Genomic DNA, 27,916 nt, shown 5'->3' on the forward strand with positions numbered 1-27,916 from the left:
AGGCAGAATATGGTCCTTTAGTTGATCCAGAACCACCTACAATTTCAGGTTGTTATAAAGAGTAATGGAGAAGCTTTAGTTTGGTTTACTATTTGATGACATCATTCATACCTTTTAAGTTAGAGATCTGGTTGAGTACTACAGAGAATATTTTTAATGTATATTAAACTTGTTCTTAAATATTCTGTCAGTACATCTTTTAAGTAATATCTACGATTTATCTACCATTTAAACATAATTATTCTATACTGTTTTCTTTTTTCCTCTCATTTAGAACTCCTTTGGGATGATGTAGTTAAATAAAAATAAACATTTAAATGTTTTTTTTTCTTTTTAGAAAGTCCAGATTAGGAAATTATCTTAAAAAAAAAAAAAAAAAGACACACAAGATATTCCCTTTCCTAAAATGTTGCCATTAGCAGAGTCAATTCTAGAACATATTTGTAGAACTAGTACCTACAGAATAATGCTCTGAAACATAGTAGCACAGATTAAAAAGGCTCATGTATATCTGTCATTAAATATGGGTATGTGTTTATTTAGACTTTAGTGCAAAAAAATTTTTTTAAGTTCCAGAAGAGAGATTTTCATTTTTATACTGAAATAAATGTTAAAGGTCCAAATTGACATAATGTCAATTTGGTCAACACATAGGATTTGCAGTTCCTGTTAAAGAGATAACTTGATCTACATCCTCTGCTTCTGCTTTTGTATGATAGATATATCTTAGAAATGATTTGAGGTTACCCAGGGAAAGTATAATAACATTTGTCAAGACAAAATCTCTCATGAAATAATTCATGGAACAGAAACTCATCAAGCAGCAGAGGAAATGTCCAGCTTCTTAGGTAATGGAAAAATATTCGGCACTAGCAAATAGAAATGATGGAAGAAGTTTTCATTTTGAGTTTATAAGAACTATATCAAGGAGAGGATAAAACCTTATGTAAATATATAGAAAAACAGGCTTTTCAAAGCAGTTACTAAGAGAATCTCAAGCTAACGTCCTATATTCTTCAATAAGAAAGGTGTTAGAAACATGAAAGAAATTTAGAAATCTTTCGAGGGATAAGGTATATATAGCCTTAGATCTAATGTGCCATAAATTTACAATTTATATAATGCTGAATTATAGGAAATATACTCTCAAATATGTTGTATACAGCAGTTTGTTGATCTTCAAGATGGAAATAGCATTTTTGTATAATTAAAATGTTATATAAAAGTTAGAGTTTACTAAGAAACCAAAATTGTTTGAAAAGGAACTACTTGGTGTTTAAACATTCCTAGCCATGTCATTCTTAAATTCTTCAACTAAATGTCCTGAAAATCAGTAGCCCTATGTCTCTTCTAGATATTTCTAGAAATTAAGACATGATGTCATCTGGATGTGAAACCCTTTTTAGGCATTTTGTAGTGAAAATTATTTTTTTGTGACATAGATAAACAGAAGGATATGTAACACAAAAGAGTTAGAATGCCATCTTAAGACTTCTGAAGAGTATGCCAAAACAGTGGTTTTACCTTTTAGATGTCATTTAAAAGTAAAATCCCAATTAACTGCTGTTTTGTTTGTTCTTAAGCCATCATGCTTTAAAAATTAGTAATTTCATTAACTACTTTTCCAAGAATTAGTTGACATTTTCATTGTTTTATGTGTCTAAAGATCTAAATGTATATCTGTTCCATCTTTACATTTAAGCCTTAGAGAATAAAGATAGTTTTGAGGGCTTCCAAAAGTATCATTTCAGATAGTTACATGGACTGTTACATGGACTGTTCTTCTTTAAGAATATGTATACTTGTCAACTTACTTAGCAGTCTTCATCCCAAATGAAATATTTTGTTTTACTGAAATAGTAAAACTCGTTTTCATCTGTTTATCCTTATAAATATTAGCTTCACTAGCATAAGTGAATATAAAAACTGTATCTTGCCAAATTCATTGACATATGGTAAATTTTCCTTATATTTCAAATTAAGTGTTCCCTTTTCTTATAAAATTAATAGATTTTAATTACAAACATTTGGGAAAATGCAGAAAAATAGAAGAAAATAAATAATCCATAATCTAGTCACTCAGTACAACTACTGTTAGCATTTTGCTGTATTTCCTATTCAGTGAATATTCGGAGGGTGTTTTTACATAGTTTCTGTAAGGAATATTTTTGCTTTGATCTTAAAATAAGTAAAAAATGATATAATTGTAGGTTTTCATAGATAAGAGCAAATGTATTAAGAGCACATTGTATTGAAAGCAAATGTTTGAATTTCTACCCAGAATGATGAAAAGCAAAATAGGATGTTGCCCGTTGTTTCAGTTTCAACTCTTTGATTCGTAGAATTTATTCTTCTAGGGCCTTTTAAATGATTTACACAGGTAATCTTTGACTTACATCTGTCAGCTTACATGAATGGCATTCCTTGGCCAGTTAGGATCCAGTCTTTCTCATCTTACTTTTGTAACAGGTGCTCTTTTTTTCTTCTCCTTTCCTTTCTTCGTTCCTTTCTTTTTCCTTTTTGCCTTCAACAACGATATTTTCTCAGCACCTTCATTTCAGGAGTTGTGCAAGGTTCAGGGATGAAGATGATGCAACACAGACTAGCCTTCAGAACTCTCCCACTTATCTTGTCAGTCTTAGCACATTCCTTTTGCATTCCTTCTTTTCTCCATTCTTCTGTCCCTTCCCTAGCTATGAGGTTCACCCTAGTCCCTGGTTCCTTTGAGAATACAGTATTTCCTCTTTTTGTTATTGATAATAGAGGCAACAACTTGGTTAGAGATGGAGGGTTAAATATTAGGGCCATTTTTAAGGCTTCTTAGCCACCATTGCTCTTCTTCATTTGAATTCATAATGTTCCTCCTGGGACCTGTTTGCTTTTGGAGATTTTGGTCCACAGTTATCTCTTGGCTCCTGTATTTTCTATGTGAGTCATACAGAAAGCATTATAGGCCATGACATATTTTATTTTATTTTATTTTATTTTATTTTATTTTATTTTATTTTATTTTATTTTATTTTATTTTTAAGATTTATCTATTCATTTGAGGGAGGAGGGTCAGAGAGAGAGGGAGAGAATCTCAAGCAGATTCCCCACTGACCACAGAGGCCGATGCAGGCCTTGATCTCGGGAATGTGAGATCATGACCTGAGCCGAAACCAAGAGTCCAACCTTAACTGACTGAGCCACGCAGGAGCCCCCCTGACTCTATTTTAAAATGTACATGGATAGGGGCACCTGGGGGTCAGTCAGTTAAGCGTCTGCTTTTGGCCTAGGTCATGATCCTAGGGTCCTGGGATCAAACCCCATCTCTGGCTCCCCGGTCAGCCAAAAGTCTGCTTCTCTCTCTCCGTCTGCCCCTCCCCCTGCTCGTGTTCTCTCTCTCTCTCCCTCTCGCTCACTCTCTCTCAAATGAATAACATCTTATAAAAAATATACATGGATAATTTTAAATCTATTTTAAAACTGATAGTATTGTTTTGTATTTGTCACATTTGCAGTGCTTCAGATTAAATGTATTGACCTAAAGTCCTAACTAACCACTGTTTGAAATATTTTTCTTTGAACATACATTCCACATAGCAAATGCATGATAAACAAGCATTAGAAATCCAATTTTTAAAAAAATTAAAAATTTAAAAATATACAATTTAAAAAAGTAGATTTCCTATCTGTAAATCCCAGCTTATAAAGATATTATATGCTAAGGACTTTAATTATTTAATCAGAAATAAAAATACTCTGAAAAATTATACTTCTAAGAAAGATTATTTAGAGTAAATCTAATTTCCCAATAAAAATTGGATCACTGATATCCAAAAGAATATGTATAGTACATGTACTTTTAATTGTTTTATTAAGGTCTTTTGTTTATTCCTTTTTGCTACCCCCACTTTTCTTTTGCTTTGCAAGTCTGATTAGAAAATAATGATAGTTAATCTTGTAGCTTTAAAATTTGTTTTGACTGAAGTACAGTGTGAAAGGTTATAATGACATCAGCTGTTCTCTTACCTGTTATTCCTGGCTTATTACATTCGGTCTTCCTCCCTTCCTACCACACATAACGCATTTTTTATTTTTGCACTGTATAGTTAAATTTTATTACAGAATTTTAAGAGCTACTTTGTTTATGGAATGTATCTTCCCTTAGGCTGTATATTGTCAATAAGATAGTCAGTTTTTTGTTAACTGCCTATTCTGTTTTTTCCTTTATCTTAGATGATTTTTATAGAGAAAAAAAAAAAAAAACCTCTTTTTGATACTTTTTCCACGTTGTGCTTTGACTTCTCAGAACATTGGAAAACCAAAAAGGAGGTGGAGTAAAGAAGAGCCCTATGTTGTGTGGACAGTATCCTGTTAAAAGTGAGGGGAAGGAGCTGAAGATAGTTGTACAGCCTGAGACCCAGCACCGAGCTCGGTACCTGACTGAGGGTAGCCGTGGCTCAGTAAAGGATAGAACACAGCAAGGCTTTCCCACAGTAAAGGTACTTACTTTATTTAGCAATATACAAATAATTTTTTCCAGTTTTGTTTTTAACCAGCAAAAGCGGCCTACAATAGAATGGTAGGATTACTAGGTATATATAATGGAAATTAAAGTGAAAGTCTAACTGAATCCTAAAGCCCAGTATTGTTACTTTGATGTCATTTGAATTTTAGCTTAGATGAAAAAAGAGGTGAGAATGTACTCTGATAAATATCTGGGAATCATGAATTATGTTCTCCTTTTATTTGACATTGATAGCAACTCTATTCAATTCTTCCCAAACTTAATATTTTAGAAGAAATTTTAAAGTGAATTCAAAAAAATATTGTAGATATTATTATGAACTTGGAAAATAAGGTTTTTAAGATGGCTAAAGAAATCAGGACTGTTCATCTTAGAAAAGAATTGGTTGATAAATTAAGTCTTCAGTTTAAGAAATAGATTATCAACTGAATCTTCATCTTTTCAGAATTTAGACTGAAAAAAGGGGGCTTAAATTTCAGCACCTGGGAAACTTTGTTAGAAAGAATATTTCTGTCTGAAGACAAGCCAAAAAAAGAGTTGGGTGGGGGATATTTAATAAGTGTTTCTGCTCCTTATAAAACATTAAACAGGAATTTTGGCTAGTCACATGGTAAATTCTTGTTAAGTACAGTTTGTGAAAATGCATTTGTTGAACAGTATTCAGTTGGATTGCCTTTCATTTTAACGTTTTAATGAAATAATGGTAGAATCTTGGGATCAGGAAACCTGTCTGTGGCCATTTATAAGGTTCGTTAATAGTCACATGTACAACAACATTCCTTATCCCTCTGCTACTCATCACACCAACCTATCCTTAATCCTCCAAACTCAGGACAAATAATAGACAAATAAGAAATTTCAGTTACGCTTTTTGTAAATGTTTATCTAACCAGACATGTTGATAGTTTGGTCAGTATTTTTAACCCAGTTGCTCTGATTTTAAGTTATGCTTTGGTTAAGTACTCTCTGGTCAGAAGTATTACTAGATTGTCTACCTGTGATAGGGAGTGAACTGACTGACCTCAGAAGTTTATTTATTCATTCATTCAACAAATATGCACTCCTTATCTGCCAGACACTGTTCTAGGTACTGCTAATGGTTTGGGTAGATTGTTTATCTGCTTATTTCCCTCATTTTGATATCTTTTCACAGAGATATAGCTATACTGGGTTAGAAAGATTTATGAGTTTTTTAAAGCCCTTTGGTTGCATTGTATAAGTTATTTTGTGATTTTATGGATTCTATATTAGCAGCTTCAGTGTTCAACTATAAACCTGAACAAAAATCTGCATTGGAAACATTTGTTCCAAATGCTGTTTTAAATATTAATTTATTCTTCATCATGCAAGTTATAATTTATGAAGGCTTGTTAGAGACCTGTAAGGACCCATAGATCCTGGTCTGAACTAACAGTTTTCAAACCATAATGTTTTGGCCCAGGATTTCATGATGTTGTGTGTGTATCTAATCTATGCAAATGGGCTCTGTTTCCCTATTATTTGTATAGGTGCACTTCAAACGCTTTCCTACTTAAATATCTTTAAAAGACTAAAAAATTTAGTATATGTACTCATTTGATGATGATGATAATGATGCCACTAACACAATTTAGTGAATTTTCCATTAGTGGTGGTGGTTAATTTTGAATAACTGACATGCTTTGGCAGTCCATAAATTTATGAATACCTGAAGGACTGTGTATTCATTTGCATCTGGTTGTACAAATTAATTACAAATGGTAATTTATCATTAAACAGAAATTTTTCGTTAAAGTGTGATTATTACCGAATTAAAACTTATGATTTCATACAGAAACTTAGCCAACTCTCCTTTTTATGAAAATATTGTACTTTTGTTTTTCCCGAGGATTTAAATTATTTCTTTATTGTTATCCAGTTATAAGTATAGGACTTGGTCATAAGTATTTGATCTGACAATTAGATTATTTGAAAGGCTAATTAGTGTTTATGTGCCCTATTATCTCACTGCAGCTGGAAGGCCATAATGAGCCAGTAGTGTTGCAGGTGTTTGTGGGTAATGACTCTGGTCGAGTGAAACCACATGGATTTTATCAGGCCTGCAGGGTAACTGGGCGAAATACAACTCCTTGTAAAGAAGTGGACATTGAAGGCACTACTGTTATAGAAGTTGGTCTTGATCCAAGCAACAACATGACACTGGCGTAAGTACTTAGTAAAAACTTTTTCAGTACACATTACACTTTTGCAGTGGGCTCAAAAAAATTTTAATTTCTAATGTTAAAAAAAGATTTTCAGTATTTTATTAAAATGTTTTAAACATTACAAATACAAAAAACAGATTATTGCAGAATGGTAATGGGTTAAAATTAACTCTTTTGCCCTTTGCCATGGGATTCCCATGATGAAAGGCAAGGAAATAAAAGCCAGGTGGAATGCTGCCTTTTTTGAAAATAATATGGACTTACTTGTTGGGATTAATAAAAGTAACATTAAAAAATAAAAATTACAAACAATTTGATTTGCTCTCCCAAATTCTGCTTTTTTTTTCCCCCAAATTCTTTCTTAGTATTTGCATTAGAAACTCCTTGACAGAGACCATTCATGGTACCTTGACCCATCTTGATGTGAAAAAACCATATTGTTGTTCTAAATTCACCTTCTGTTTTAATTTTCTTATATTAAAAAGGAGTATGCTCTGGGGCTATGGTTTTTTTCATCTTACGCATTTTCATTGACTAAAAAATATTAGAAGTGTTAATAATTTAAATTAAAAAAATTTTTTCCCTTAAACCTTTTGTTAAGGTCCTTTAATCCTAAAGTTGAAACATAACAGCAGCAAATATATTGAAAAGGGGTAGACTTAACGTTGTAATTATTTGTATTGGATAGCTAATGACATTTCCGTATTTAGTTTTCGGTTTCCTTTTGAAAATCATTTTCAATAGGTTAGTTAAGAGGTTAATTGGAAGGGGAAATTTTGAAAAATATTTAGTAAAGACTTATTTTTTTTAACGTTTGCAAATTATAAAAATAAATGTATATAGTGGAAGAAAGGGAGTTACTGATTATAAAAGTAGTGCTTATTCATTGAAAGTTGATAATACAGAACACAAAATAAAAATGAATAATAATTAAAATCTAAAAACATATCTCTCGAAAGCCAACTTCCCAGAAAAAACACTATTTTAATTTTTTATTTTTTTGAGTGAGTGAGCAAGAGAAAGCACAAGCTGCAAGGGGAACAGAGGGAGAGGGAGAAGCAGGCTTCCTGCTGAGCGGAGAGCCCAATGGAGGGCTCCATCCCAGCGTCCTGGGATCATGACCTGAGCCAAAGGCAGCCACTTAACCGACTGAGCTACCCAGGCGCCCAGTAACCACTATTTTGATATGTATCTTTCCAGCCGTTTTTCCTGATAACAGTGAAATAATACTGTACCCACTGTTTTGTAACCTTGCTTTCACTTACCATCAGCATTTTCCATATAGTAAATATTATTTTATAACATATATTTTATTTATTTATTTATTTTTAAAGATTTTATTTNATTTTTATTTATTTATTTGACAGAGATAGAGACAGCCAGCGAGAGAGGGAACACAAGCAGGGGGAGTGGGAGAGGAAGAAGCAGGCTCATAGCGGAGGAGCCTGATGTGGGGCTCGATCCTGTAACGCCGGGATCACGCCCTGAGCCGAAGGCAGACGCTTAACCGCTGTGCCACCCAGGTGCCCCATAACATATATTTTAATGGCTACATAGTGTTCTGTTCTTTTGGGGACAGTTGCTAGTTTTGTTTTGTTTTTAAGTTAAATTCATTCCCTCTATTTTAATAAATGAATTAGCTGCAAAAATAGAGGATACATTTTTTTTTAATGGTAATTAGGGTGCCTGACTGGCTCTTGATCTCAGTGTTGTGAGTTTGAGCCCCACATTGGGTATAGAGCATACTTTAAAAAAATTAATTAAGGGGCACCTGGGTGGCTCGCCATTTTTTTTTTAGGGACGTCTGGGTGGCTCAGTCAGTTAAGCGTCTGCCTTCGGCTCAGGTCATGATCCCAGGGTCCTGGGATAGAACCCTGTGTTAGGCTTCCTACTCAGTGGGGAGTCTGCTTCTCAGTCTCCCTCTGCCTCTCCCTCTGCCTCTCCCCCGCTCATTCTCTCTCTCTCCAAGAAATATATAAAATCTTAAAAAAAATAAAATAGAAAAAATAAGTTAAAATTTAAAAATGGCAAAAGTGTCTCTTATAAACCGTTACTAGTGTTCAGATTTTGAAATAGTGATTTTACTTTACTGTTTTTTCCACTATTATTATAAATGAAAAATTGACAAAATTAAGAATTATGAATATTCACAATATACCCTTCTGTACTTTTTTAATTTGGAACCTTAAGATTGTATTACATTTTCAAAAAATTAATAATAAGCAAAAATTTTTTTAAAAGAAACTTACTTGGGGCACCTGGGTGGCTCAGTCAGTTAAGCGTCTCTTGATTTCAGCTCAGGTCTTGGTCTCAGGGTTGTAAGGTTGAGCCCCCATCAGGCTCTGTGCATAAAACCTGCTTAAGAAGATTGTCTCTCTCCCTCTGCNCTGCCCCCCCCCAAAAAAAAAAAAAAAAAAAAAAAACGAGACTTATTTGGTTAAGAATATTGTACTGTTTATACAACAGAAAATATCAGTTAATGTCTTTTTTTGTGTGTGTTAGGGTGGACTGCGTAGGGATATTGAAATTGAGGAACGCTGATGTTGAAGCCAGAATAGGAATTGCTGGTTCCAAGAAAAAAAGCACTCGTGCCAGATTGGTTTTTAGAGTTAATATCACAAGGAAAGATGGCTCCACTTTGACACTGCAAACACCCTCTTCTCCGATTTTATGTAGTAAGTAAGAAAATATATACTGAATTTTTTTTCATTTTCTATTAATTTTCAGACATCTCTAAATTTCAGATGTATCATATGCTCTAGCTTGTGATCTTGCAAAATGTGAAACATTTTAAAAGCTGTAGTCAAATTTTCTAGAATAAAAGGTGGATAATATCAAATAAAATTCTAAAGGTGTATAGCATTTTGTAGTTCCCTTTTATCGTCTCATACTAATTTTAAAAGTAATTTGAGGGGGCATGTGGGTGGCTCAGTCACTAGAGAATGCAACTCTTGATCTCAGGTCATGATTTCAAGCCCCCCACATGGGGTATAGAGCCTACTTAAAATTTTTTTTTATTTTTGAAAAAAGTACTTTAGGGGCACCTGAGTGGCACAGTTGGTTTAGTTTCTAACTCTTGATATCAGTACAGGTCTTGATTCTCAGGGTCATGAGTTCAAGCCCTGCCATTGGGCATGGAGACTACTTTAAAAAAAAAAAAAAAGAAACGTACTCTGAATGGTTTACCTGCAGTAAGTTAGATAGCCAAAGTATTTTTTTGCTGCATCTTTATTGTGTGATAAACTGCTGTGATCCTCAGTGTATTTTCTGTTAGAACGTAAGAAACTAAGGTAAGCAGAACGCTGTGACTATACACCAGTTGAAGTTCTGACTACAAATTATGTCATTAACTTATAGTTTTGGGAAGTGGGAATGAAATTCTTATTTTGCTAATCTTGGCATAGAAAGTAAGAGAGAGAGAGAGAGAGAGTGTGTGTGTGTGTGTGTTTAGATTCAATCATGTTGTTGTATGTGCCTCATCATATATTCTGGTTTTCCTATAAGGAGTATTATTACAAGTAATAAAATAGGAAAATTTTTTCCTTTATGTGTCGCTTAAGAAGATTTTCATTGAGTGTAATTTTCTTTGGCATTGTGTTTTTATAATTTGTACCTGAATTCAGAAGAGCAGAAGACACTCAGTTTCGTTCAGTTGAATTTCCTTTGGGTTATTTTGGGTATTATGACCTTGCAACCCCTACAGAGCCTTTGTTACTGTATTTTAGTTTTGTCAAATTCTTCATCCTTTGTAAATCTCTTTTTTCCTTTTCTTTTAATTCATCTCCAAAGTGATTATATAGACATACTTTAGCTTAGCAAACACCCTGATTTTTTTTTTTTTTACGTACTAAAATATCTTTCTGATATCGAGAGAGCTCAGTTGGATTTCTCTGTTTTTCATTATTATGACAAATTTGTGTTGATACTAGTATTTCCTTGGGCTAATTCTGGGTGATGTGCAATTATAAATAGACTGCTTTTACAAATCATAGATTCCATGTCCATTCTATTGCATTTAGCTAGGGACAAAATAAACTATCTGTAGATGGCTTATTGAGTTCTAAAGCTTTTCTAATTGGGGTGTTCCAATTCTGGATTTACTATAATTTACGATATATCCCAACTTGACTCTTAAAGGATGAATTTCCAATTTTAATGGTGTATTTGCAGTTCTTTTTATAAGTAATCTAATACTTTGAGCATGACCATAGCCACTGTCTGGAGACCAGAGCCAAGAGGTGCTAGATAATTCAGATCATACCGCTTCAGCAGGGACTGGGAAATGGTTGCCAACTTTAATTATTTGTTCTTTCTTTCACTAGTGTGTTCTCGTTTCTTCATTTTCTTTTCCATTAAGGTATTATTAAAGCATAAATATAATTGGCTAAAGATGGTAGAAAATACAAAAGAGCTAGAAAATACAATTTTCTGAAATTTTTCATCTGTAATTATTTGTTATTGTCACTATTAATGATAATATTGTCCACATTGTAAAAAAAGTATATCTCTCTGGGAGGTGATGTGTGGGGTGATTTTGATGGCCCTAAGGAGCAACACACAGTGGAAAGGATATACAGCCAATGATAAAAGTTAACATGCTTTGAACTCTGACCGTATGCCAGGGATTTTGTTAAACTTTATAAGCTGTATCATTTAGTCCTTTGTTACCTTATATGGATTCTATTCTACAGTTGATGAAACTGAGACTTAGATTAAATAACTCCCTCAAGGTCACATAGCTAGCAAATAGTAAGACCAGGATTCGAAGCCTCTGCTTTTAGCCTCTGTGCTATATTGTCATTATAATCACTTAAAATCGCAGTGCTGAAACCAAGTTTAAACAATCATTTCATCCTAGCCATAGCCTCTGGATGGTTAGGACTATGGTTACAGAAAGAGATTGTTAGTGAACTGTTCACTCTACCTAGGAGATTTATTTGTGTAATTTAGACTTTTTATGAATTGAGAAAATAGGTATCATTTCATATTGAGTATTTTACTTGAATACCTATATTGTCCCTTCCATTTCCTTTTGTAGAATTCATTTATTATGGAGGTATAGGATATTTATTTTTATTCCTTTAGTTGACTAATTGTCACTTTCCATCTGCTTAGAGAAACTGGATTAGATAAATATGAGCAGTATTTTCTTTGAAAGAAAGGGGTACCAAAAAGGATGTGGTCTTGCCATTTGTGACAACATAGGTGAAACATACTAAGCAAAACAAGCAACAGAGAAAGACAAATACTGTATGATTTCACTTATATGTAGAATCTAAAAACAAAACAAATGTGAGTAAACAAAAAGTAGAATAAGACCTATAAATACAGAGAACAAAGTGATGGTAGCCAGGTTGCTGGGGAATGAGCAAAATGGGTGAAGGGGAGTAAAAGATATAGGCTTCCATTTATAGAATGAAAGAGAATAAAAGGTACAACATAGGGAATATAGTCAGTGGTATTGTAATAGCATGGTGACAGATGGTAGCTGTACTCATGGTGAGCATGGCGTAAGGTATACAGTTGTTGAATCACTATATTGTACACCTGTAACGTAACATTGTGTGTATGTCAGTTACATGCAAATAAAAAAATTATTTTCGAAAGAAGAAAAAAATAATAAAAAAATAAAGGGGTACCTAGGCAGTAAATTTCCCATACTCCTTTTAATTTGCAAATATATTTACATGATAGTTTTCATATTTATTTCTTATTATTGTTATTTTCATGGAATTTCATACAAACAGGATTTTTTCCTTAAAATAAAACTAACTTAAAATATTTCTAATAGTAATTTCTATGAATATCAATTACATCTAGTCATTTAGGCAAGAGTCTAAGCCTCTTTTTTAAAAAAATATTTATTTATTTAAGTAATTTTTACCCCCAACTGGGGGCTTAAAGTTATAACCTTGAGATCAAGAGTCGCATGCTCTTCTGACTGAGCCAGCCAGGCACCCCTAACCCTCCTGATCTGTACATTCCTAGTGGATCAGTGATTTGATTTTTTGAAAACCTATCATTGTATGTAATGAATGTCATCATTCTTTGTTCAGAATATAATTTTACTTGATCTTCATGGGTTTTCATTAAATATACTATCTAGCGGTCTGTAGATTGATCAGACAATCTTATTTATTGTTTAACTGGAAACAAAATGAAATATTTTTAAGTTTTTTATTACTTTTGTTTAAATATTAGACTAGATGTACAGGAAACGGTATTAACTTCAGTATTACTTTTCATATTACTTTTATCTCTGTCTTATACTCTATGATTTAAAGCGCTTTCATGTATGCTGAGGTCTTAGGAAGTGAATAAGTAAATGTTTCCCTTGTAATTGGAGTTAGATGCATAGGAGTTAGAGAAATTGAGATGATAATGCCAGCTTGACTACTGATAAAACTGTTAGAAAGAGGGCTTTTTCATCCCCGAGTAGGATACATCTATCCACCCAGTCAGAGCAGCCTTCTACAATTGCAGGCCTCTTATCAACTGGCACAGACCATCTCAAACAAATGCTTTTTGCCTGTAGGCAGTTGCGGAAGAGGGAGGAAAGACGACTGGGCTAATCATGCCCAAGCCCTGGTTCCAACTTCTCTGTAGTTAAGTCATTCGTCCTCTTTAGTGCGTATTAATCTAATGGAGTTTCCTATTAATAATAGTACTACATTATCCCATTTGATCTTGACAACAACTCTGTTATTAATAAAGTAGAAATGATTAGTTTCACTTTTTATGTAATAGAATAGGGATAAAACTGTTGAAAGTAGGAAATGGTAGATAAGAGATAATCTGATTTTTTTTTGTTCATTGTTTTGAGCTGATACCTACTGTAGAATATAGTAAAGAATTAATTTTTATCAACTTTAACATAATAGTGGATATACTTTTTAAGTTGTATAGCTTATAATTAGGGTTTGGGCATGTAGGCATTTAATTATCTTAAATTCACACACAGTTAGGTTCATGTCTTCTGTCCCACAATAGTTTCTTGTTTCTTTTTTCTTTTATAATAGTTTACTGAGATATAATTTGCATACCATGCAGTTGAGCCTTTTTATGTGTACAGTTTTATCATATTCACAAGTTGTATGACCATCACTGTTATCTAATTTTAGAACATTTTTATTGCCACCAATAAAAGAAATCTTGTACCTCTTAGCAATCACTCTCCATTCCCGTGTTATCCCAGACTCTGGAAACCAGTATTCTACTTTCTGTCTGTATGGATGTACCTGTTCTGGACATTTCATATAAATGCAATCATACAATAGGGGCACCTGTGTGGCTCCATCGGTTGAGAGGCTGCCTTCACCTCCCGTCATGATCTCAGGGTCCTGGGCTCCCTGCTCAGCGTGGAGTCTGCTTCTCCCTCTCCCTCTGTCCCTCCCCTGCTCATTCTCTCTCTTTCCCCCCTCCCTCCCCTGCTCCCTCTCTCTCTGTCGTCTTCCTTCCCTCCCCCTCAGCCCCTCCCTTCCCTCTCTCCCTCTCTAAATATATATATATATTACATATAAATATATATTATATTACATATAAATATATATATATTTAATGAAAAAGTGGTAAGATTTGAAGCTAGTAGGGCTAGGCAAGATCTGTTTTACAGAAATTTGTGTGTTGAGCTAAAGAATTTGAATTTTAACCTGACCACTTTAGGAAGCCTGAGGCTTGCAGTTAGGCTTTAGAGTGGGGGTATGAGGGAAGAGGAAAAGTAAACATACAAATAATACACAGTGAAACAAAGGGCCCAAAAAATCTTTTTATTTAAAATGAGAATGTTCCATTATGGGTTCCTCATTTATGTTTATTTCCATGAATATAACCTTTTTGACAGGTTTGAGCAATTGCAATAGAAAGAGAGGTGAAAAGGAAATAGGTTAGTAAGAAGGGTTAGAATTGGAATGGGAGGTAGAAGGAAACAGGAAGATGAGAGGGAGGTAGAAGAGGAAGAGGGGCCAAAAGGTGATAGAGGTGGAAGGGAGGAGAGGAAACAGACATTTGATCTTCCAACTAGAGACACTCAGTGGAAAGAAGGCCTGTTGCCAGAATTCATGTTGCGCTTTGTGAAATTGAAAAAGGTCTGCTTTCACTTGCTGGTTTAACAATGACCATTGGATTCCTTATCTGGTTTTCTTGTTTGTTTTTAAGGGGATGGAAGAATTATCCCCTTTTATATTCTTGACCTGTTTCTATTTCTCCAGATAATACAGGTATACATGTTTTTTATTTGTTTTGGTATATTATATATATTATTTGGTGATACTATATCAAATTAAGAATATCAGTTTTCATACTTTTTAATATCTACCCTCCTGTGCTAATTTTTAAAATATAAAAAAACTATAGCTTTCTTCACTATAATGTATATCGGATTAAATCTGACTGAATTTAACAAGTTTCTGTTTCCCTTATTTCTATGTATCCCACAACTTTAGGAAAAGGATAATATCAATGAGTAAACTTTCCTTCTCTTCACAGACATTTCTAAAAAGCTTTACTAATTCTTTTGGCATGTTGAAATATTTGCTGTTATTTTTCAGTATTCAGATACTCAATTTTTTTCAGCTTTATTTTTGAGGCTACTATTTGAAAAGCATCTAGAAGCACATTGTTTTTATAATATGAGAGAAGTGGCTGCTTTTTTTGTGTTACAATTTTTTAAGTGGTATGATCACTTTCAAGAGCTGGTTTTCTGATTACTTAAAGATAAAAATAAAATAGTTAATCAAATGATACTGACTTTAGTTTTGTTTAGTATGGTGTCTGGGCTGTTAGGTAACCATTAAACTTTTTAATAGAAAAGACCTTTTAAGGTCAAAAGTTGAAAGTTAAATTATCTTGAACAGTAACAGACTAGTTCTTTGTGTAATGTAAATACAAATATACAGAAGATATATACACGTTGTACCTTCAGCGGAGCCTCATTTGGCCATCATGTGCCCTTAATACATAAAAGGAAAAAATGAAATAGGAAAAAGAAAGTTCTGATAAGCGTCAGTGGAGTGGAATTTCCACAAAGTATTTGAAAATGAGGGGAAAGGTTGTATACTTTCCGTTCATTTCATTAATACAGTATATCCATAAAATTTTCACCTCTTATTGTTTTCTAATTAAATAATATTTACTGGGGTGCCTGGCTGGCTCAGTCAGTGGAGCATGCAACTCTTGATCTCAGAGTTGTGATTTCGAGCCCCATGTTGAGTGTAGATATTACTTTAAAAATCTTTTTTAAAAATTTATTATGTTGGGGCACCTGGGTGGCAACAGCGGTTGGGCGTCTGCCTTTGGCTCAGGGCGTGATCCTGGCGTTGTGGGATCGAGCCCCACATCGGGCTCCTCTGCTGTGAGCGCTTCTTCCTCTCCCACTCCCCCTGCTTGTGTTCCCTCTCTCTCTGGCTGTCTCTCTCTCTGTCAAATAAATAAATTTAAAAAAATCTTTATTAAAAAAAATTTACTATGTTTTTCTTGAATGTCCTTTAAAAACAACTGTCTAGTTCTAGTGTTACTCTAAAAAGTTATAAATAAGTTCAGTTAATTCTTCATTTAAAAAGGGCATATAATTGCCAGTATTTGACCAATAACTTTTTCCGTTCTCTTCATAACATTAACCTGTGGGTTCTAACCAGTGTATATGGACATACATTCACAATTTCTTTTAAACTCTTAGACATTGCTAAAAGTGTCATTTGCCATTTAAATATTTTATAAGGACGGGATACTTGTTTGTATCAGTAAGTGAAGCTAAGTGATGCTGCAGTAACAAAAAATACCTCAGTGGCACTCAGGAACAGTTCTATTTCTCCCTCATTTTGTGATAATACTGGCTGTGGTTTGGAAGCAGTTCCATTCTCTTCACTCTAGGATCCAGGCTGAAGAAGCTGCCCTTATCTGGGACACTGCCATTTTTGTAGTAGAGGAAAAAAAAGAAATAGTGGAACTGTGTGAGGTTATAAAAGCTTTTCCTTGGAACTGGCATATTATTTCAGTTCATATTTCATTACACAAACAAATCACATGGCCAGTCCTGATATGAGTGGAGCAAGAATTGCAGCCTTTCCACAAGGAAGGACCTAGGGAAAGAGGGGCAGTGAATATTTTGACAGTAAAAATTTCCTATATGATATTCTTATAAAGATAAAATTAACTATTTAAATATATGTGTCTACGGAGAAAAAAGTTAAACTTTCCCTAAAGTTTAGTGGACTCTTTTATTAATTTAGAAGTTGGTGAGTTATACAAGCCAAATTTAAGTTTACCTTTGCAGTGCTTATGTTGTGAGGGTTTACTAAACCAACAGATAGTGTGATCTATGTCAAAGTGCTTAACCTCCTGGAGAGCAGTTTTTTGAGGACTTAAAAGTTCTTTATTTGCATACACCAGCATCCCAGAGAGTATTTTGGTGGAAAACTAGTCCTTAAGTGTCAATAAGGAAGAATGTTTTTGGAGTCAAATATATTGGGGAACCTGTATACTATATTCACTTCTTGGATATTTATAGTGTTTATCAGAATTTTAAGTACTTGGAGAAATCCTTTTGTTCATTTAGCTTTGCTTCAACCCAGTATTTTCCAGATTTACTTGACTTAGGAACCTGTTTTGCTAGGCAATACCTATTAAATTTTCTTAAGGAAATTCTGGCATGAGAAAGTTGGTAGGCTGATTATAATTTATTCATTAGATGTGTGCCCTCAGTACTTTACAACTTCTTTGTTTATTTTAGTAGTGGTTATTTAGTCTTTATAATTGAAAAACTCTAGTGCATTTTATTTTTAAACCTCAGGTTATCCTAGTTCAGGGAGATTCTCTGGTAGAAGAAACTATTCTGAATTAGATTCAGTCTGTTCTTAGGTGTTCTTTTGGTGTGGGGCCTCTGAGTCCTGGGTGTAGATCCTTAAAGAAGCCCTCAGTACCACCGAGAGGCACATATTGCCTCAGAAGTCTTGTAATGGCAAAAGCATAGCTGACATTTTTGAGGTTAGGTTTGTGGGACAAGCTTGTTTTTAAATAGAATTTTTTTTAAATATTATTAAGACAAAAAATTTTTTTAAATAAGTGTACATTTTAAAGCTTGTTTATTATTCACATAATAATAAAACAAAGATGACATATAATAAGTTAAAACCTCATCTTAGATATTAATCCATCCCTCTAAAATCTTATCAGAGTTATTAAAAATTAATATGGATTTTCCATATTAGTATGGGTTTTTCTCTGTTAGGGTGAAAGTTAAGTTGCAGGGTAAAGGAAGTCAAATTTAGGGGTCAACAAAGACAACTTCTGGAAGTGATTTTAGAAAAGAAATAAGTGTTGGTGGTTCTTTTTATGGAATGCTTATGTGTACCCACAGCTCAGCCAGCAGGAGTGCCAGAAATCTTAAAGAAAAGCTTGCATAGCTGTTCGGTGAAAGGAGAGGAAGAAGTATTTTTAATCGGCAAGAACTTTCTGAAAGGAACTAAAGTTATTTTCCAAGAAAATGTTTCTGGTAAGTAGGCATAATACCGGTATGGAGACTGTCGCATGTTCTGCTTTGTTCTAAAGATATAATAGCTACAAAGTAAAAACGGTTTCAAAATTTTAGTAAATTACTGTTTTTATTTCAATCAGATGAAAACTCTTGGAAGTCAGAAGCTGAAATTGACATGGAATTATTTCATCAGGTATAATTTAAGCCTTTTTGTAGTTTAATTATTTACTCTCTGAGAAATTCAGTTTTGTTCTGAAATTTTCCTGAATCAGCAGATTGAATTTCTTCTTTATGTGGGATTCATATAAATCATTTAAGTTTCTTTCTTGAATTTCTGTAACTGAAAATTCCACTGATGCTAGAATTGACAGTTCTCTATTTTTAAAAGTTAGAAACATTAGTAAATTATCATTGTTAATAAATGAGACATTTCTTTCCTAATATTTGTTTATTCTGACGATTTGGATTATCCTAGCCTACTATTTAGTTAAATAAAAGGGAAACTTATTTATTGAATACCTGCTGTATCAGGTGTTTTATGTTTGTTAGTTACCTGTTCACAGAGGCACTGTTTGTTAAACTTACATTAAAGAGTCTGTGTTTGTAGAACCTCAGGTGTATTGTTTTCAAAATGACAAGGAAAAAGAGCTTCAAAGCAAGGATCAAAAACTGACTTAAGAATTAGAATGTAGAACAAATAGTACCAAACTTATAGAAGTTGAGACTAGCAGAAAAGAGGGACAAATTTATGAACAAATCAGATAGAAGGCATATGCAGAAGAGTAGCATATACAGGTATAGATCATGGAGAGAAGACAGCAAAGCAGGAACAAATTAGTGTGTAAAATACCCAAAGCCTAAAATTTACCATAAAATGCTGGTAGGAGTAGAAAAGAGTTCATGAAAACAAGCAGAGAGATGGAAGAGGCAAAAATTAGAGACTGGCCAATTTATCAGAAAAGTTTCGATTTTTAGTTTTTAAGGTTTTTTTATTCCTTTGTATTTTTTTAAAAAATAAAATTTAAAATATGTATCCAATAAAATATATTGCCAAACTCAAAGCAAAGGGCACAGTGTTCCCTCAGTTCAGATACTCGCTACAACTTCAGGGGTCTCCTGACCACTTTCATTTTTGGACAGTTGGCTTCAAATTTAGGGGTTCCCACTCCCCCCTTAGATTTGCTAGAATAACTGACAGAACTCAGGAAACACTATATTTAATTTCAGTTTTATTATAGTAAAAGGACACAAATTAGAATCAGCCAAAGGGAAAGACACATAGAGCAAGGTCTGGGAAGGTCCCAAAGGTGAAGTTTTTGTTGTCCTCAGGATGCCTTACACTCTGAGCACATCTATGTGTGACAATATACAGAGTGTTATCAATCAGGAAGCTCACGCGAGCCGTTGGTATCCAGAGTTTTTTTGGGGGGCTCAGTCACATACTGTCATGCAGCTTACCTTTAGTCTTCACTTCCACCAGAGGTTGGAACTGATATGACATTCCAAAGTCCCTTTCATAAATCACATTGTTAGACTGTCCAGTGGCCAAAGCCCCCAGTCAGAGATACTCCTATCAGGCAGGAATTTCTAGGGTCTTAAGATATTACCTTCCAGGGGCGCCTGGGTGGCACAGCGGTTAAGCGTCTGCCTTCGGCTCAGGGCGTGATCCAGGTGTTATGGGATCGAGCCCCACATCAGGCTCCTCCGCTATGAGCCTGCTTCTTCCTCTCCCACTCCCCCTGCTTGTGTTCCCTCTCTCGCTGGCTGTCTCTATCTCTGTCGAATAAATAAATAAAATCTTAAAAAAAAAAAAAAAAGATATTACCTTCCAGTAAAGGGAAAAAACTAGACCTCGGGGTAAAGTTAATTCTTCACAAAATAATGTCCTATAAAGTGGAGCTTCTTACGTACCTAGATAAATACTATGTAGAAAGTTTTCCTTTGGCTTTATGCTACTACATGCAGTCAAAAAGAGATAATAGGACATAACAGTCATTCCTTTGTCACATATACTGTCAGGCAATCTCTGTCTTAACTGAAGTTACAGCGCTTGCTTTGTCACTAACAGTCTTTGTTACCTAAATAAGACAAGTCACTTTTGTGCCCCAGTTTTCTAATCTATAAATCTTTACTAGATTATTTGAGAGGTTCCTTCTAACTCTGACATTTTATGATTTCTTATATAATTTTTTTGATCAGACCATTCCCACTCCTCATGAACCAACAGTGGCTTCCTCTTAAGGACTGCCAAAGGTTAGGGCAATGTATTATGAGTCTTATGTGTTCCTCATAATATTAACCTCTTAACAGATACTCATGAAAAACTTGTTGGTTCATTTTATTCACTCTGAAGAAAATGAGGACTCTGGGATCTGAGGTTCTTTATTCTTTCTGAGGGCACTTCAAACCGTGATTTCAACCACGCTCTTACATGCCTATAGTCTTGTTCCTGACTGAAGCTTAATTTATCCATGCAATACTTCTGTGTGTGCCATAAATATGTTTTGTTTTTTGATGAGTTGGTTAAATTAATGTAAACTCCTTTGCTAGTAATATCCTGTTACAATTTCTCTTCCTTACCTAATCCTGCGACTAGTTCTAGAGACTGAGAAACTTGCCCTATAAATTATACAAACTATGAATAAGAAAGCCCCAACAAATTGTACTGTTAACTTGCTTTTTCATATAGAACTTAATGTTAAGAAGTCTTTGTTTCTTCTCCTCTTCCTCCTCATCTTCTGCCTCCTCCTCCTCTAACTCTTCCTCTCTCCTTCTTTCCTTTTTTCCTTCTTTCCTTCTTTACCTTTGAGGCATGGGGTAGTTAATATTCTTAAAACACTTTTTTTCAGGGTAGTTATGCCAGCTACAGTAGATTAAAGAAGAATAATCATAAAAATAAGACATGGTGGAATGGAAAGGAATTAATGTCCTTATTTGGTGGCTATATCTAGAGGTCCTGGGGTTTTTGCAAGCAAGTATGTATAACAAACTAAAACATAATATGATCTTTCATTAATTCTGTGGTTCTGCTGTTCATTTTTAAATTTTAATCTTTTTTCAGAGAGCTTTCTGTCTTTTTTTTTCCTAAGGGACTTTCTGGGAAGTGTTTTAGAATGGGATCACAGTGGATATATAAAGAATTGATCCAATAGATTATATTAAAGAAAAAAAACCCAAAAATTAAACATTTAGGGGTGCCTGGCTGGCTTAGTTGGTGGAGCATATGACTCTTGATCTAAGGATTGTGGATTTGAGCCTCTGTGAGGAGATTATGTAAAAAAATAAAATCTATTTAAAAAATTTAAACATTTAGAGGGAAGGGTACTCAGAAAACAAAAGAAATTGTAGTCAATAAATATCAGACCTATACAGAAAGGACATCTACAATATTAAAAAATGACCAAAAGATGGTATAATAAAAAAGACCATTTAGAGATAACTTTGGAGATTACCATTATCAATAATTGTGATAACTATTCATTTGCAACCCCAAAATCAATTCCTCAGGCATTAAACTTTTTTGTTATTTAAAAATTGAGGGGTGCTTGGCTGGCTCAGTCAGAGGGGCATGCAAATCTTGATCTCGGGGTTGTGAGTTCAAGCCTCATTTTGGGTGTAAAGATTAAGAATGAATAAAACTTTAAAAACAGACTTAAAAATTGAGATTAATGAAGTCTGGGAAAACAGTTATTTTTTTAATATCTGGCTCTTCTAGTCAAAGCCATAATAATGTCTCATACACATGTATACCAAATGTGGTAGGCACAGGGTCATTATATCTATTCCCATTTTAACAATTTCAGATAAATTCTGTAGGAATTGCCTATTAAATATATACAAAAGATATATATCTTAAAGATCAACCTGTAAGAGATCTCTTTTACATATATATAGATACATATAGTCTCTTTCTCTCTATGTATATATGTATGTATACATATAGTCTTAAAGATAAGTTGGTTTTGAAAGAAAGCAAGAGAGTTTCACAGTTTGAAAGATGGAAGTTATTCTAACAAGGAAACTAGAAGCTAAAAATGGGTATATTAGAAACTAAGAAGTATACAATTCGATTTAAGAATAACTTGTTTTATAAAACTTAAAACAGGCATTAGTGTATCAAAAATATAGTTGTGTTGATTGTTATTTCTCAACCTTTAGTCTTCTGGGTTCTATTACATTCTTTAGAGGGAAAGAATAAAAAAAAAAGGAGAAGCTTTGGAGTTTGGGACAAGATGGAATTTTCAGTATAAATATGGAAATAAAGTTCTTGAAAAATGTCGAAAGAGATACTCAGAATTTTGGGGAACATCTAGACTAAACAAAGGCTTGAGAGTTTAGAGGTTATGTATTTTCAAATGATTTTATTAGGAGTTGTGTTTTGTTGTTTCTAATTATATGTGTGTGTGTGTGTGTATATATATGTATATGTATATATATGTACATATATAATATATATATATATATATATCCCCAACTGCAAAGTGAATGTGGCAGTGATAAATTATCATTTAGGAGAATGAAAACTATCTAGCACCATTGCTTATAAGTTCTAAAGAAGATTATCTCCTGAGAAGAAGAAAATTGTTAGTGTGAATCCAAGCAGATTTTTCTAAGAAATTAAAATTAAGATTGCTTCTATTTTTACCCTAGAGAACATTGAACCTGCTCCAAGAGCCTCCCAAGCCTTTGTATGTTTTATATGTATCATGCTTCTAGCTTAATGGTAGTTAATTGCTCTTAATTTATTAAAATAGCATTTAAAAACAACTTTGTATCACTGTTCATAATTTACTTAGTTTTTAATTCAAATCACATAGAATTTCTAGATTCAGATGAGGGAGTATGAAGGAGTAGTATAAAAATAGGTTCATTTGGTTTTTAAAGGTTTCAAATTAGGTTTATTTAAATATGCTCTCCAAAGCAAGTGGAGTAAGTTTTTAAATAAAAATGCATCTGACTTTTAGATACTAATTCTGTTACTGATTACCAAGAAACAAGATTTTATTCAGAAGAATTAATTTCAATTATAGAATTTGACAAATAATTTTAAGAGTGGGAGGATACCTCACAAGTCCATCCATTCAACCATCTCTTTAACTGTAGGTAGGACTGCTTTGTGACATAGTTACAGTGTTTAAACAGAAGAGTAACATTAAGGGTAGATAGGATTTTAAAAGTGTTTATTAGAAGTTGGATCAGTGCAGATACATTTTTTGATGACCTCATGTGCATTTGAATATGTGCTTTCAGATTTTTGTTCCCCAGTATTTGTGGACATATACACGTGTATACATGTTTTACATCTGTCTTAAAAAGTGATTTTTTTCTTTTGAGATGGCTAAGTGGGCTTAGGGGGCATAAGGCCATAAATCAGAAGCTGTTTCTTTATTTATAATATGACTATTTCAGAGAGTGTTTTAAGATGGCTTAGAAACAAATTAAGTGCACAAAAATTGAAACCTTGACCTTGGCCCTACTTGTCACTTGTTCTGTCAGCTGAGTCCACCAACTGTAGTCTAGCTAAATAAAAAATGTCACCAAACTCATGTCATCCTCATTTGTCAGCATTGGCCTCCTGCATATCACATCCTCAATAGAAAAATACAATCACTGTCCCTTAATATTCCTTCCTATTACTGTAATATACTAGGGAAGAAGAGCCAAAGTCATTTATGGTTCATGGTATCCTCCAAGAAGATGGAGTCCCCTTGAGTGAGTGCTGAGGAAGCGTTTATGAATTTTTTGCTTATGAGGATGCTTCTGCCACTATTCCAACAAAAAAATTACTTTGATTTGCTAGGGTTTAGGTACACTGAACTCTATTTGACTTTAAATGGAAATTAAAGTGGCTAGGAAGCAGTTGTGAACTGCATTGCAAAGTACCATCTCACAATTAATGTTTTATAAAACATATGATAACTGATACTGTGCTTGTTGGATGTATTTTTTCCCTCAAAATTTATTCATTCTTTTATTCAACAAATACATTGTAATGTATTTTGTGTAAGGTGCTTAACAGTGGATATAGAACAAAGAACAAAACATCCTGGGTTCTTATGGAGCTTAAATTCTTGTGATTGGAGAGAGACAAAAAACAAATAATCACAATAATTTCAAGTGGTGATAAATGCTATTTTAGAAATAAACAAGATTACATGACTAGGTTTGGAAGAGGTGCTACTTTAAATAGGTTGGTCATAGAAGGCCTTTCTGTGGAGGTAACATTTTGAGTAAGACCTGAAAATGGGTAAGGAAGTAGCCATTTGAAGAGGTGAAAGAAGAATATTCCAATGGAAGAAACCATCAACTTGTAATGACTGTGAGGTTAAAAAAAAAAAAAAAAAATTTAGTGTGTTAAAAGAATGGACTGCGAAGGTCAGTGTGGCCAGAGTATAACAAGCCTGTGTGTAGTGGAAAAGAGATACAGTTGNAATTATCATTTAGGAGAATGAAAACTATCTAGCACCATTGCTTATAAGTTCTAAAGAAGATTATCTCCTGAGAAGAAGAAAATTGTTAGTGTGAATCCAAGCAGATTTTTCTAAGAAATTAAAATTAAGATTGCTTCTATTTTTACCCTAGAGAACATTGAACCTGCTCCAAGAGCCTCCCAAGCCTTTGTATGTTTTATATGTATCATGCTTCTAGCTTAATGGTAGTTAATTGCTCTTAATTTATTAAAATAGCATTTAAAAACAACTTTGTATCACTGTTCATAATTTACTTAGTTTTTAATTCAAATCACATAGAATTTCTAGATTCAGATGAGGGAGTATGAAGGAGTAGTATAAAAATAGGTTCATTTGGTTTTTAAAGGTTTCAAATTAGGTTTATTTAAATATGCTCTCCAAAGCAAGTGGAGTAAGTTTTTAAATAAAAATGCATCTGACTTTTAGATACTAATTCTGTTACTGATTACCAAGAAACAAGATTTTATTCAGAAGAATTAATTTCAATTATAGAATTTGACAAATAATTTTAAGAGTGGGAGGATACCTCACAAGTCCATCCATTCAACCATCTCTTTAACTGTAGGTAGGACTGCTTTGTGACATAGTTACAGTGTTTAAACAGAAGAGTAACATTAAGGGTAGATAGGATTTTAAAAGTGTTTATTAGAAGTTGGATCAGTGCAGATACATTTTTTGATGACCTCATGTGCATTTGAATATGTGCTTTCAGATTTTTGTTCCCCAGTATTTGTGGACATATACACGTGTATACATGTTTTACATCTGTCTTAAAAAGTGATTTTTTTCTTTTGAGATGGCTAAGTGGGCTTAGGGGGCATAAGGCCATAAATCAGAAGCTGTTTCTTTATTTATAATATGACTATTTCAGAGAGTGTTTTAAGATGGCTTAGAAACAAATTAAGTGCACAAAAATTGAAACCTTGACCTTGGCCCTACTTGTCACTTGTTCTGTCAGCTGAGTCCACCAACTGTAGTCTAGCTAAATAAAAAATGTCACCAAACTCATGTCATCCTCATTTGTCAGCATTGGCCTCCTGCATATCACATCCTCAATAGAAAAATACAATCACTGTCCCTTAATATTCCTTCCTATTACTGTAATATACTAGGGAAGAAGAGCCAAAGTCATTTATGGTTCATGGTATCCTCCAAGAAGATGGAGTCCCCTTGAGTGAGTGCTGAGGAAGCGTTTATGAATTTTTTGCTTATGAGGATGCTTCTGCCACTATTCCAACAAAAAAATTACTTTGATTTGCTAGGGTTTAGGTACACTGAACTCTATTTGACTTTAAATGGAAATTAAAGTGGCTAGGAAGCAGTTGTGAACTGCATTGCAAAGTACATCTCACAATTAATGTTTTATAAAACATATGATAACTGATACTGTGCTTGTTGGATGTATTTTTTCCCTCAAAATTTATTCATTCTTTTATTCAACAAATACATTGTAATGTATTTTGTGTAAGGTGCTTAACAGTGGATATAGAACAAAGAACAAAACATCCTGGGTTCTTATGGAGCTTAAATTCTTGTGATTGGAGAGAGACAAAAAACAAATAATCACAATAATTTCAAGTGGTGATAAATGCTATTTTAGAAATAAACAAGATTACATGACTAGGTTTGGAAGAGGTGCTACTTTAAATAGGTTGGTCATAGAAGGCCTTTCTGTGGAGGTAACATTTTGAGTAAGACCTGAAAATGGGTAAGGAAGTAGCCATTTGAAGAGGTGAAAGAAGAATATTCCAATGGAAGAAACCATCAACTTGTAATGACTGTGAGGTTAAAAAAAAAAAAAAAAATTTAGTGTGTTAAAAAAAGGGACTGCGAAGGTCAGTGTGGCCAGAGTATAACAAGCCTGTGTGTAGTGGAAAAGAGATACAGTTGACAGGAGAAGCACCTTGTAAGCCATTGCAAAACATTAAAAGCAATTTTAAGATTAATGTCCTGATGCCTGTGAACCTGAGCTTTAAACTGCATTTTTTTCCTAGTCAGACTTTTTATACACTTTCCAGCTAACAGGAAATGTACTTAATTATGATTACTTCAAATTTTTTATTTAAATTTTGCTTCTTTTTTAACTCTTGTTATTTCCTTTAAATTTAGAATCATCTTATTGTGAAGGTTCCCCCATATCATGACCAACATATAACTTTGCCAGTATCAGTGGGAATATATGTAGTGACCAATGCTGGAAGATCTCACGATGTTCAGCCATTCACTTACACTCCAGACCCAGGTATGTCAAAATAAAAAATTCTGAACTAAAATCAGTAATTAATTTCTAGTTCTTTGGAAGCATATGAAGACCGGCCAACCAAGAAGAAAAAGTTGTGTGCTAAGATGAATTGATACTAAGGCCATTATTTTCTAAGAAGATGGCCACCAAATACTGTTTTTACTCCTACGTTAAGGGTTTTATTTCTGCCTATGCTCTAATAGTAAAAAAGAAAAACTAAGAATGCTCTGAAGTCCATCCTACTCTTCAGAATTATATCATGCAGATTACTTCTTAGTAAGAATTACCATTCATTAAGTACCTGTTATATGCGGAAAGGTCAAAGTGACAACTTTGGAAACTATTAATAGTTAAGTCTGCGTCTGCCTTATAGGATGCATTTTGGGAGAGTTGAGAGATAAGCTTGGATTGATAAATTATAAAATCACAAATAGAGTTACATTCATGTAACAGTTTCTAATTTGTGTAGTCAAAAATATCAAAAGACTACTGGTTAATAAATATTTTAAATATAATTTCAAGCATTTAGGTAAAGTAGTTGCTTTAGAAACCAGAGCAATAAGAACAATTGAAATGTTTATAAGTTTGAAAGATCTCTGGGTAAGAAGTATCTTAAGAATTTTTTGCCTACATTCATTTAGTTGTCTAGAGAAGAAAAGCCTTTTCCTGGCAAAAAATAGGGAGAACATTTTGGAAAATGAAACTCTTCACATGTTCCATTGACCTAGGCTTGATTTCGGCTATGTTTACCATTGGTTCAGTTCATTCCAGTCTCAGGCATACTTCAGAATTAGCAGTTCTTCCATATTTGTAAGCTTGTCGTTTATGTTAAACATTCCTAAATAGTTCAGGATTCAGTGAGGTACAAAGTGAATAAAGATGGCAGGGGAAGAAAAGCCCTGACAAGAAGAAGCAATGGAAACAGTAGCTAAGACAGAGTTATATCTAGTCTTTATAATAACTTTTTATCACTTAATGTGATAACTTTTTATCACTTTATATATTATATATATTATATATAAATATGACATATATAAT

At 33.5% G+C, this 27,916-nt stretch overlaps 1 protein-coding gene across 6 annotated transcripts in view; it reads left to right on the forward strand.

Annotated features, from left to right (window-relative positions):
- NFAT5 (nuclear factor of activated T cells 5) overlaps nt 1-27,916 on the forward strand; it is a 118,401-nt gene that overhangs the window by 67,680 nt on the left and 22,805 nt on the right. For all 6 annotated transcript variants that reach the window (XM_002923652.4, XM_011230361.3, XM_034638627.1 and 3 more), the window contains 6 exons: nt 4,295-4,487; nt 6,506-6,696; nt 9,199-9,371; nt 18,050-18,184; nt 18,307-18,359; nt 26,746-26,878. In XM_002923652.4, the coding sequence (XP_002923698.2) occupies nt 4,295-4,487; nt 6,506-6,696; nt 9,199-9,371; nt 18,050-18,184; nt 18,307-18,359; nt 26,746-26,878 (878 nt within the window). The remainder of the gene's footprint in view (nt 1-4,294; nt 4,488-6,505; nt 6,697-9,198; nt 9,372-18,049; nt 18,185-18,306; nt 18,360-26,745; nt 26,879-27,916) is intronic.

The sequence above is a fragment of the Ailuropoda melanoleuca genome, chromosome 12 (genome assembly GCF_002007445.2).
Source record: "Ailuropoda melanoleuca isolate Jingjing chromosome 12, ASM200744v2, whole genome shotgun sequence".
NCBI lineage: Eukaryota > Metazoa > Chordata > Mammalia > Carnivora > Ursidae > Ailuropoda > Ailuropoda melanoleuca.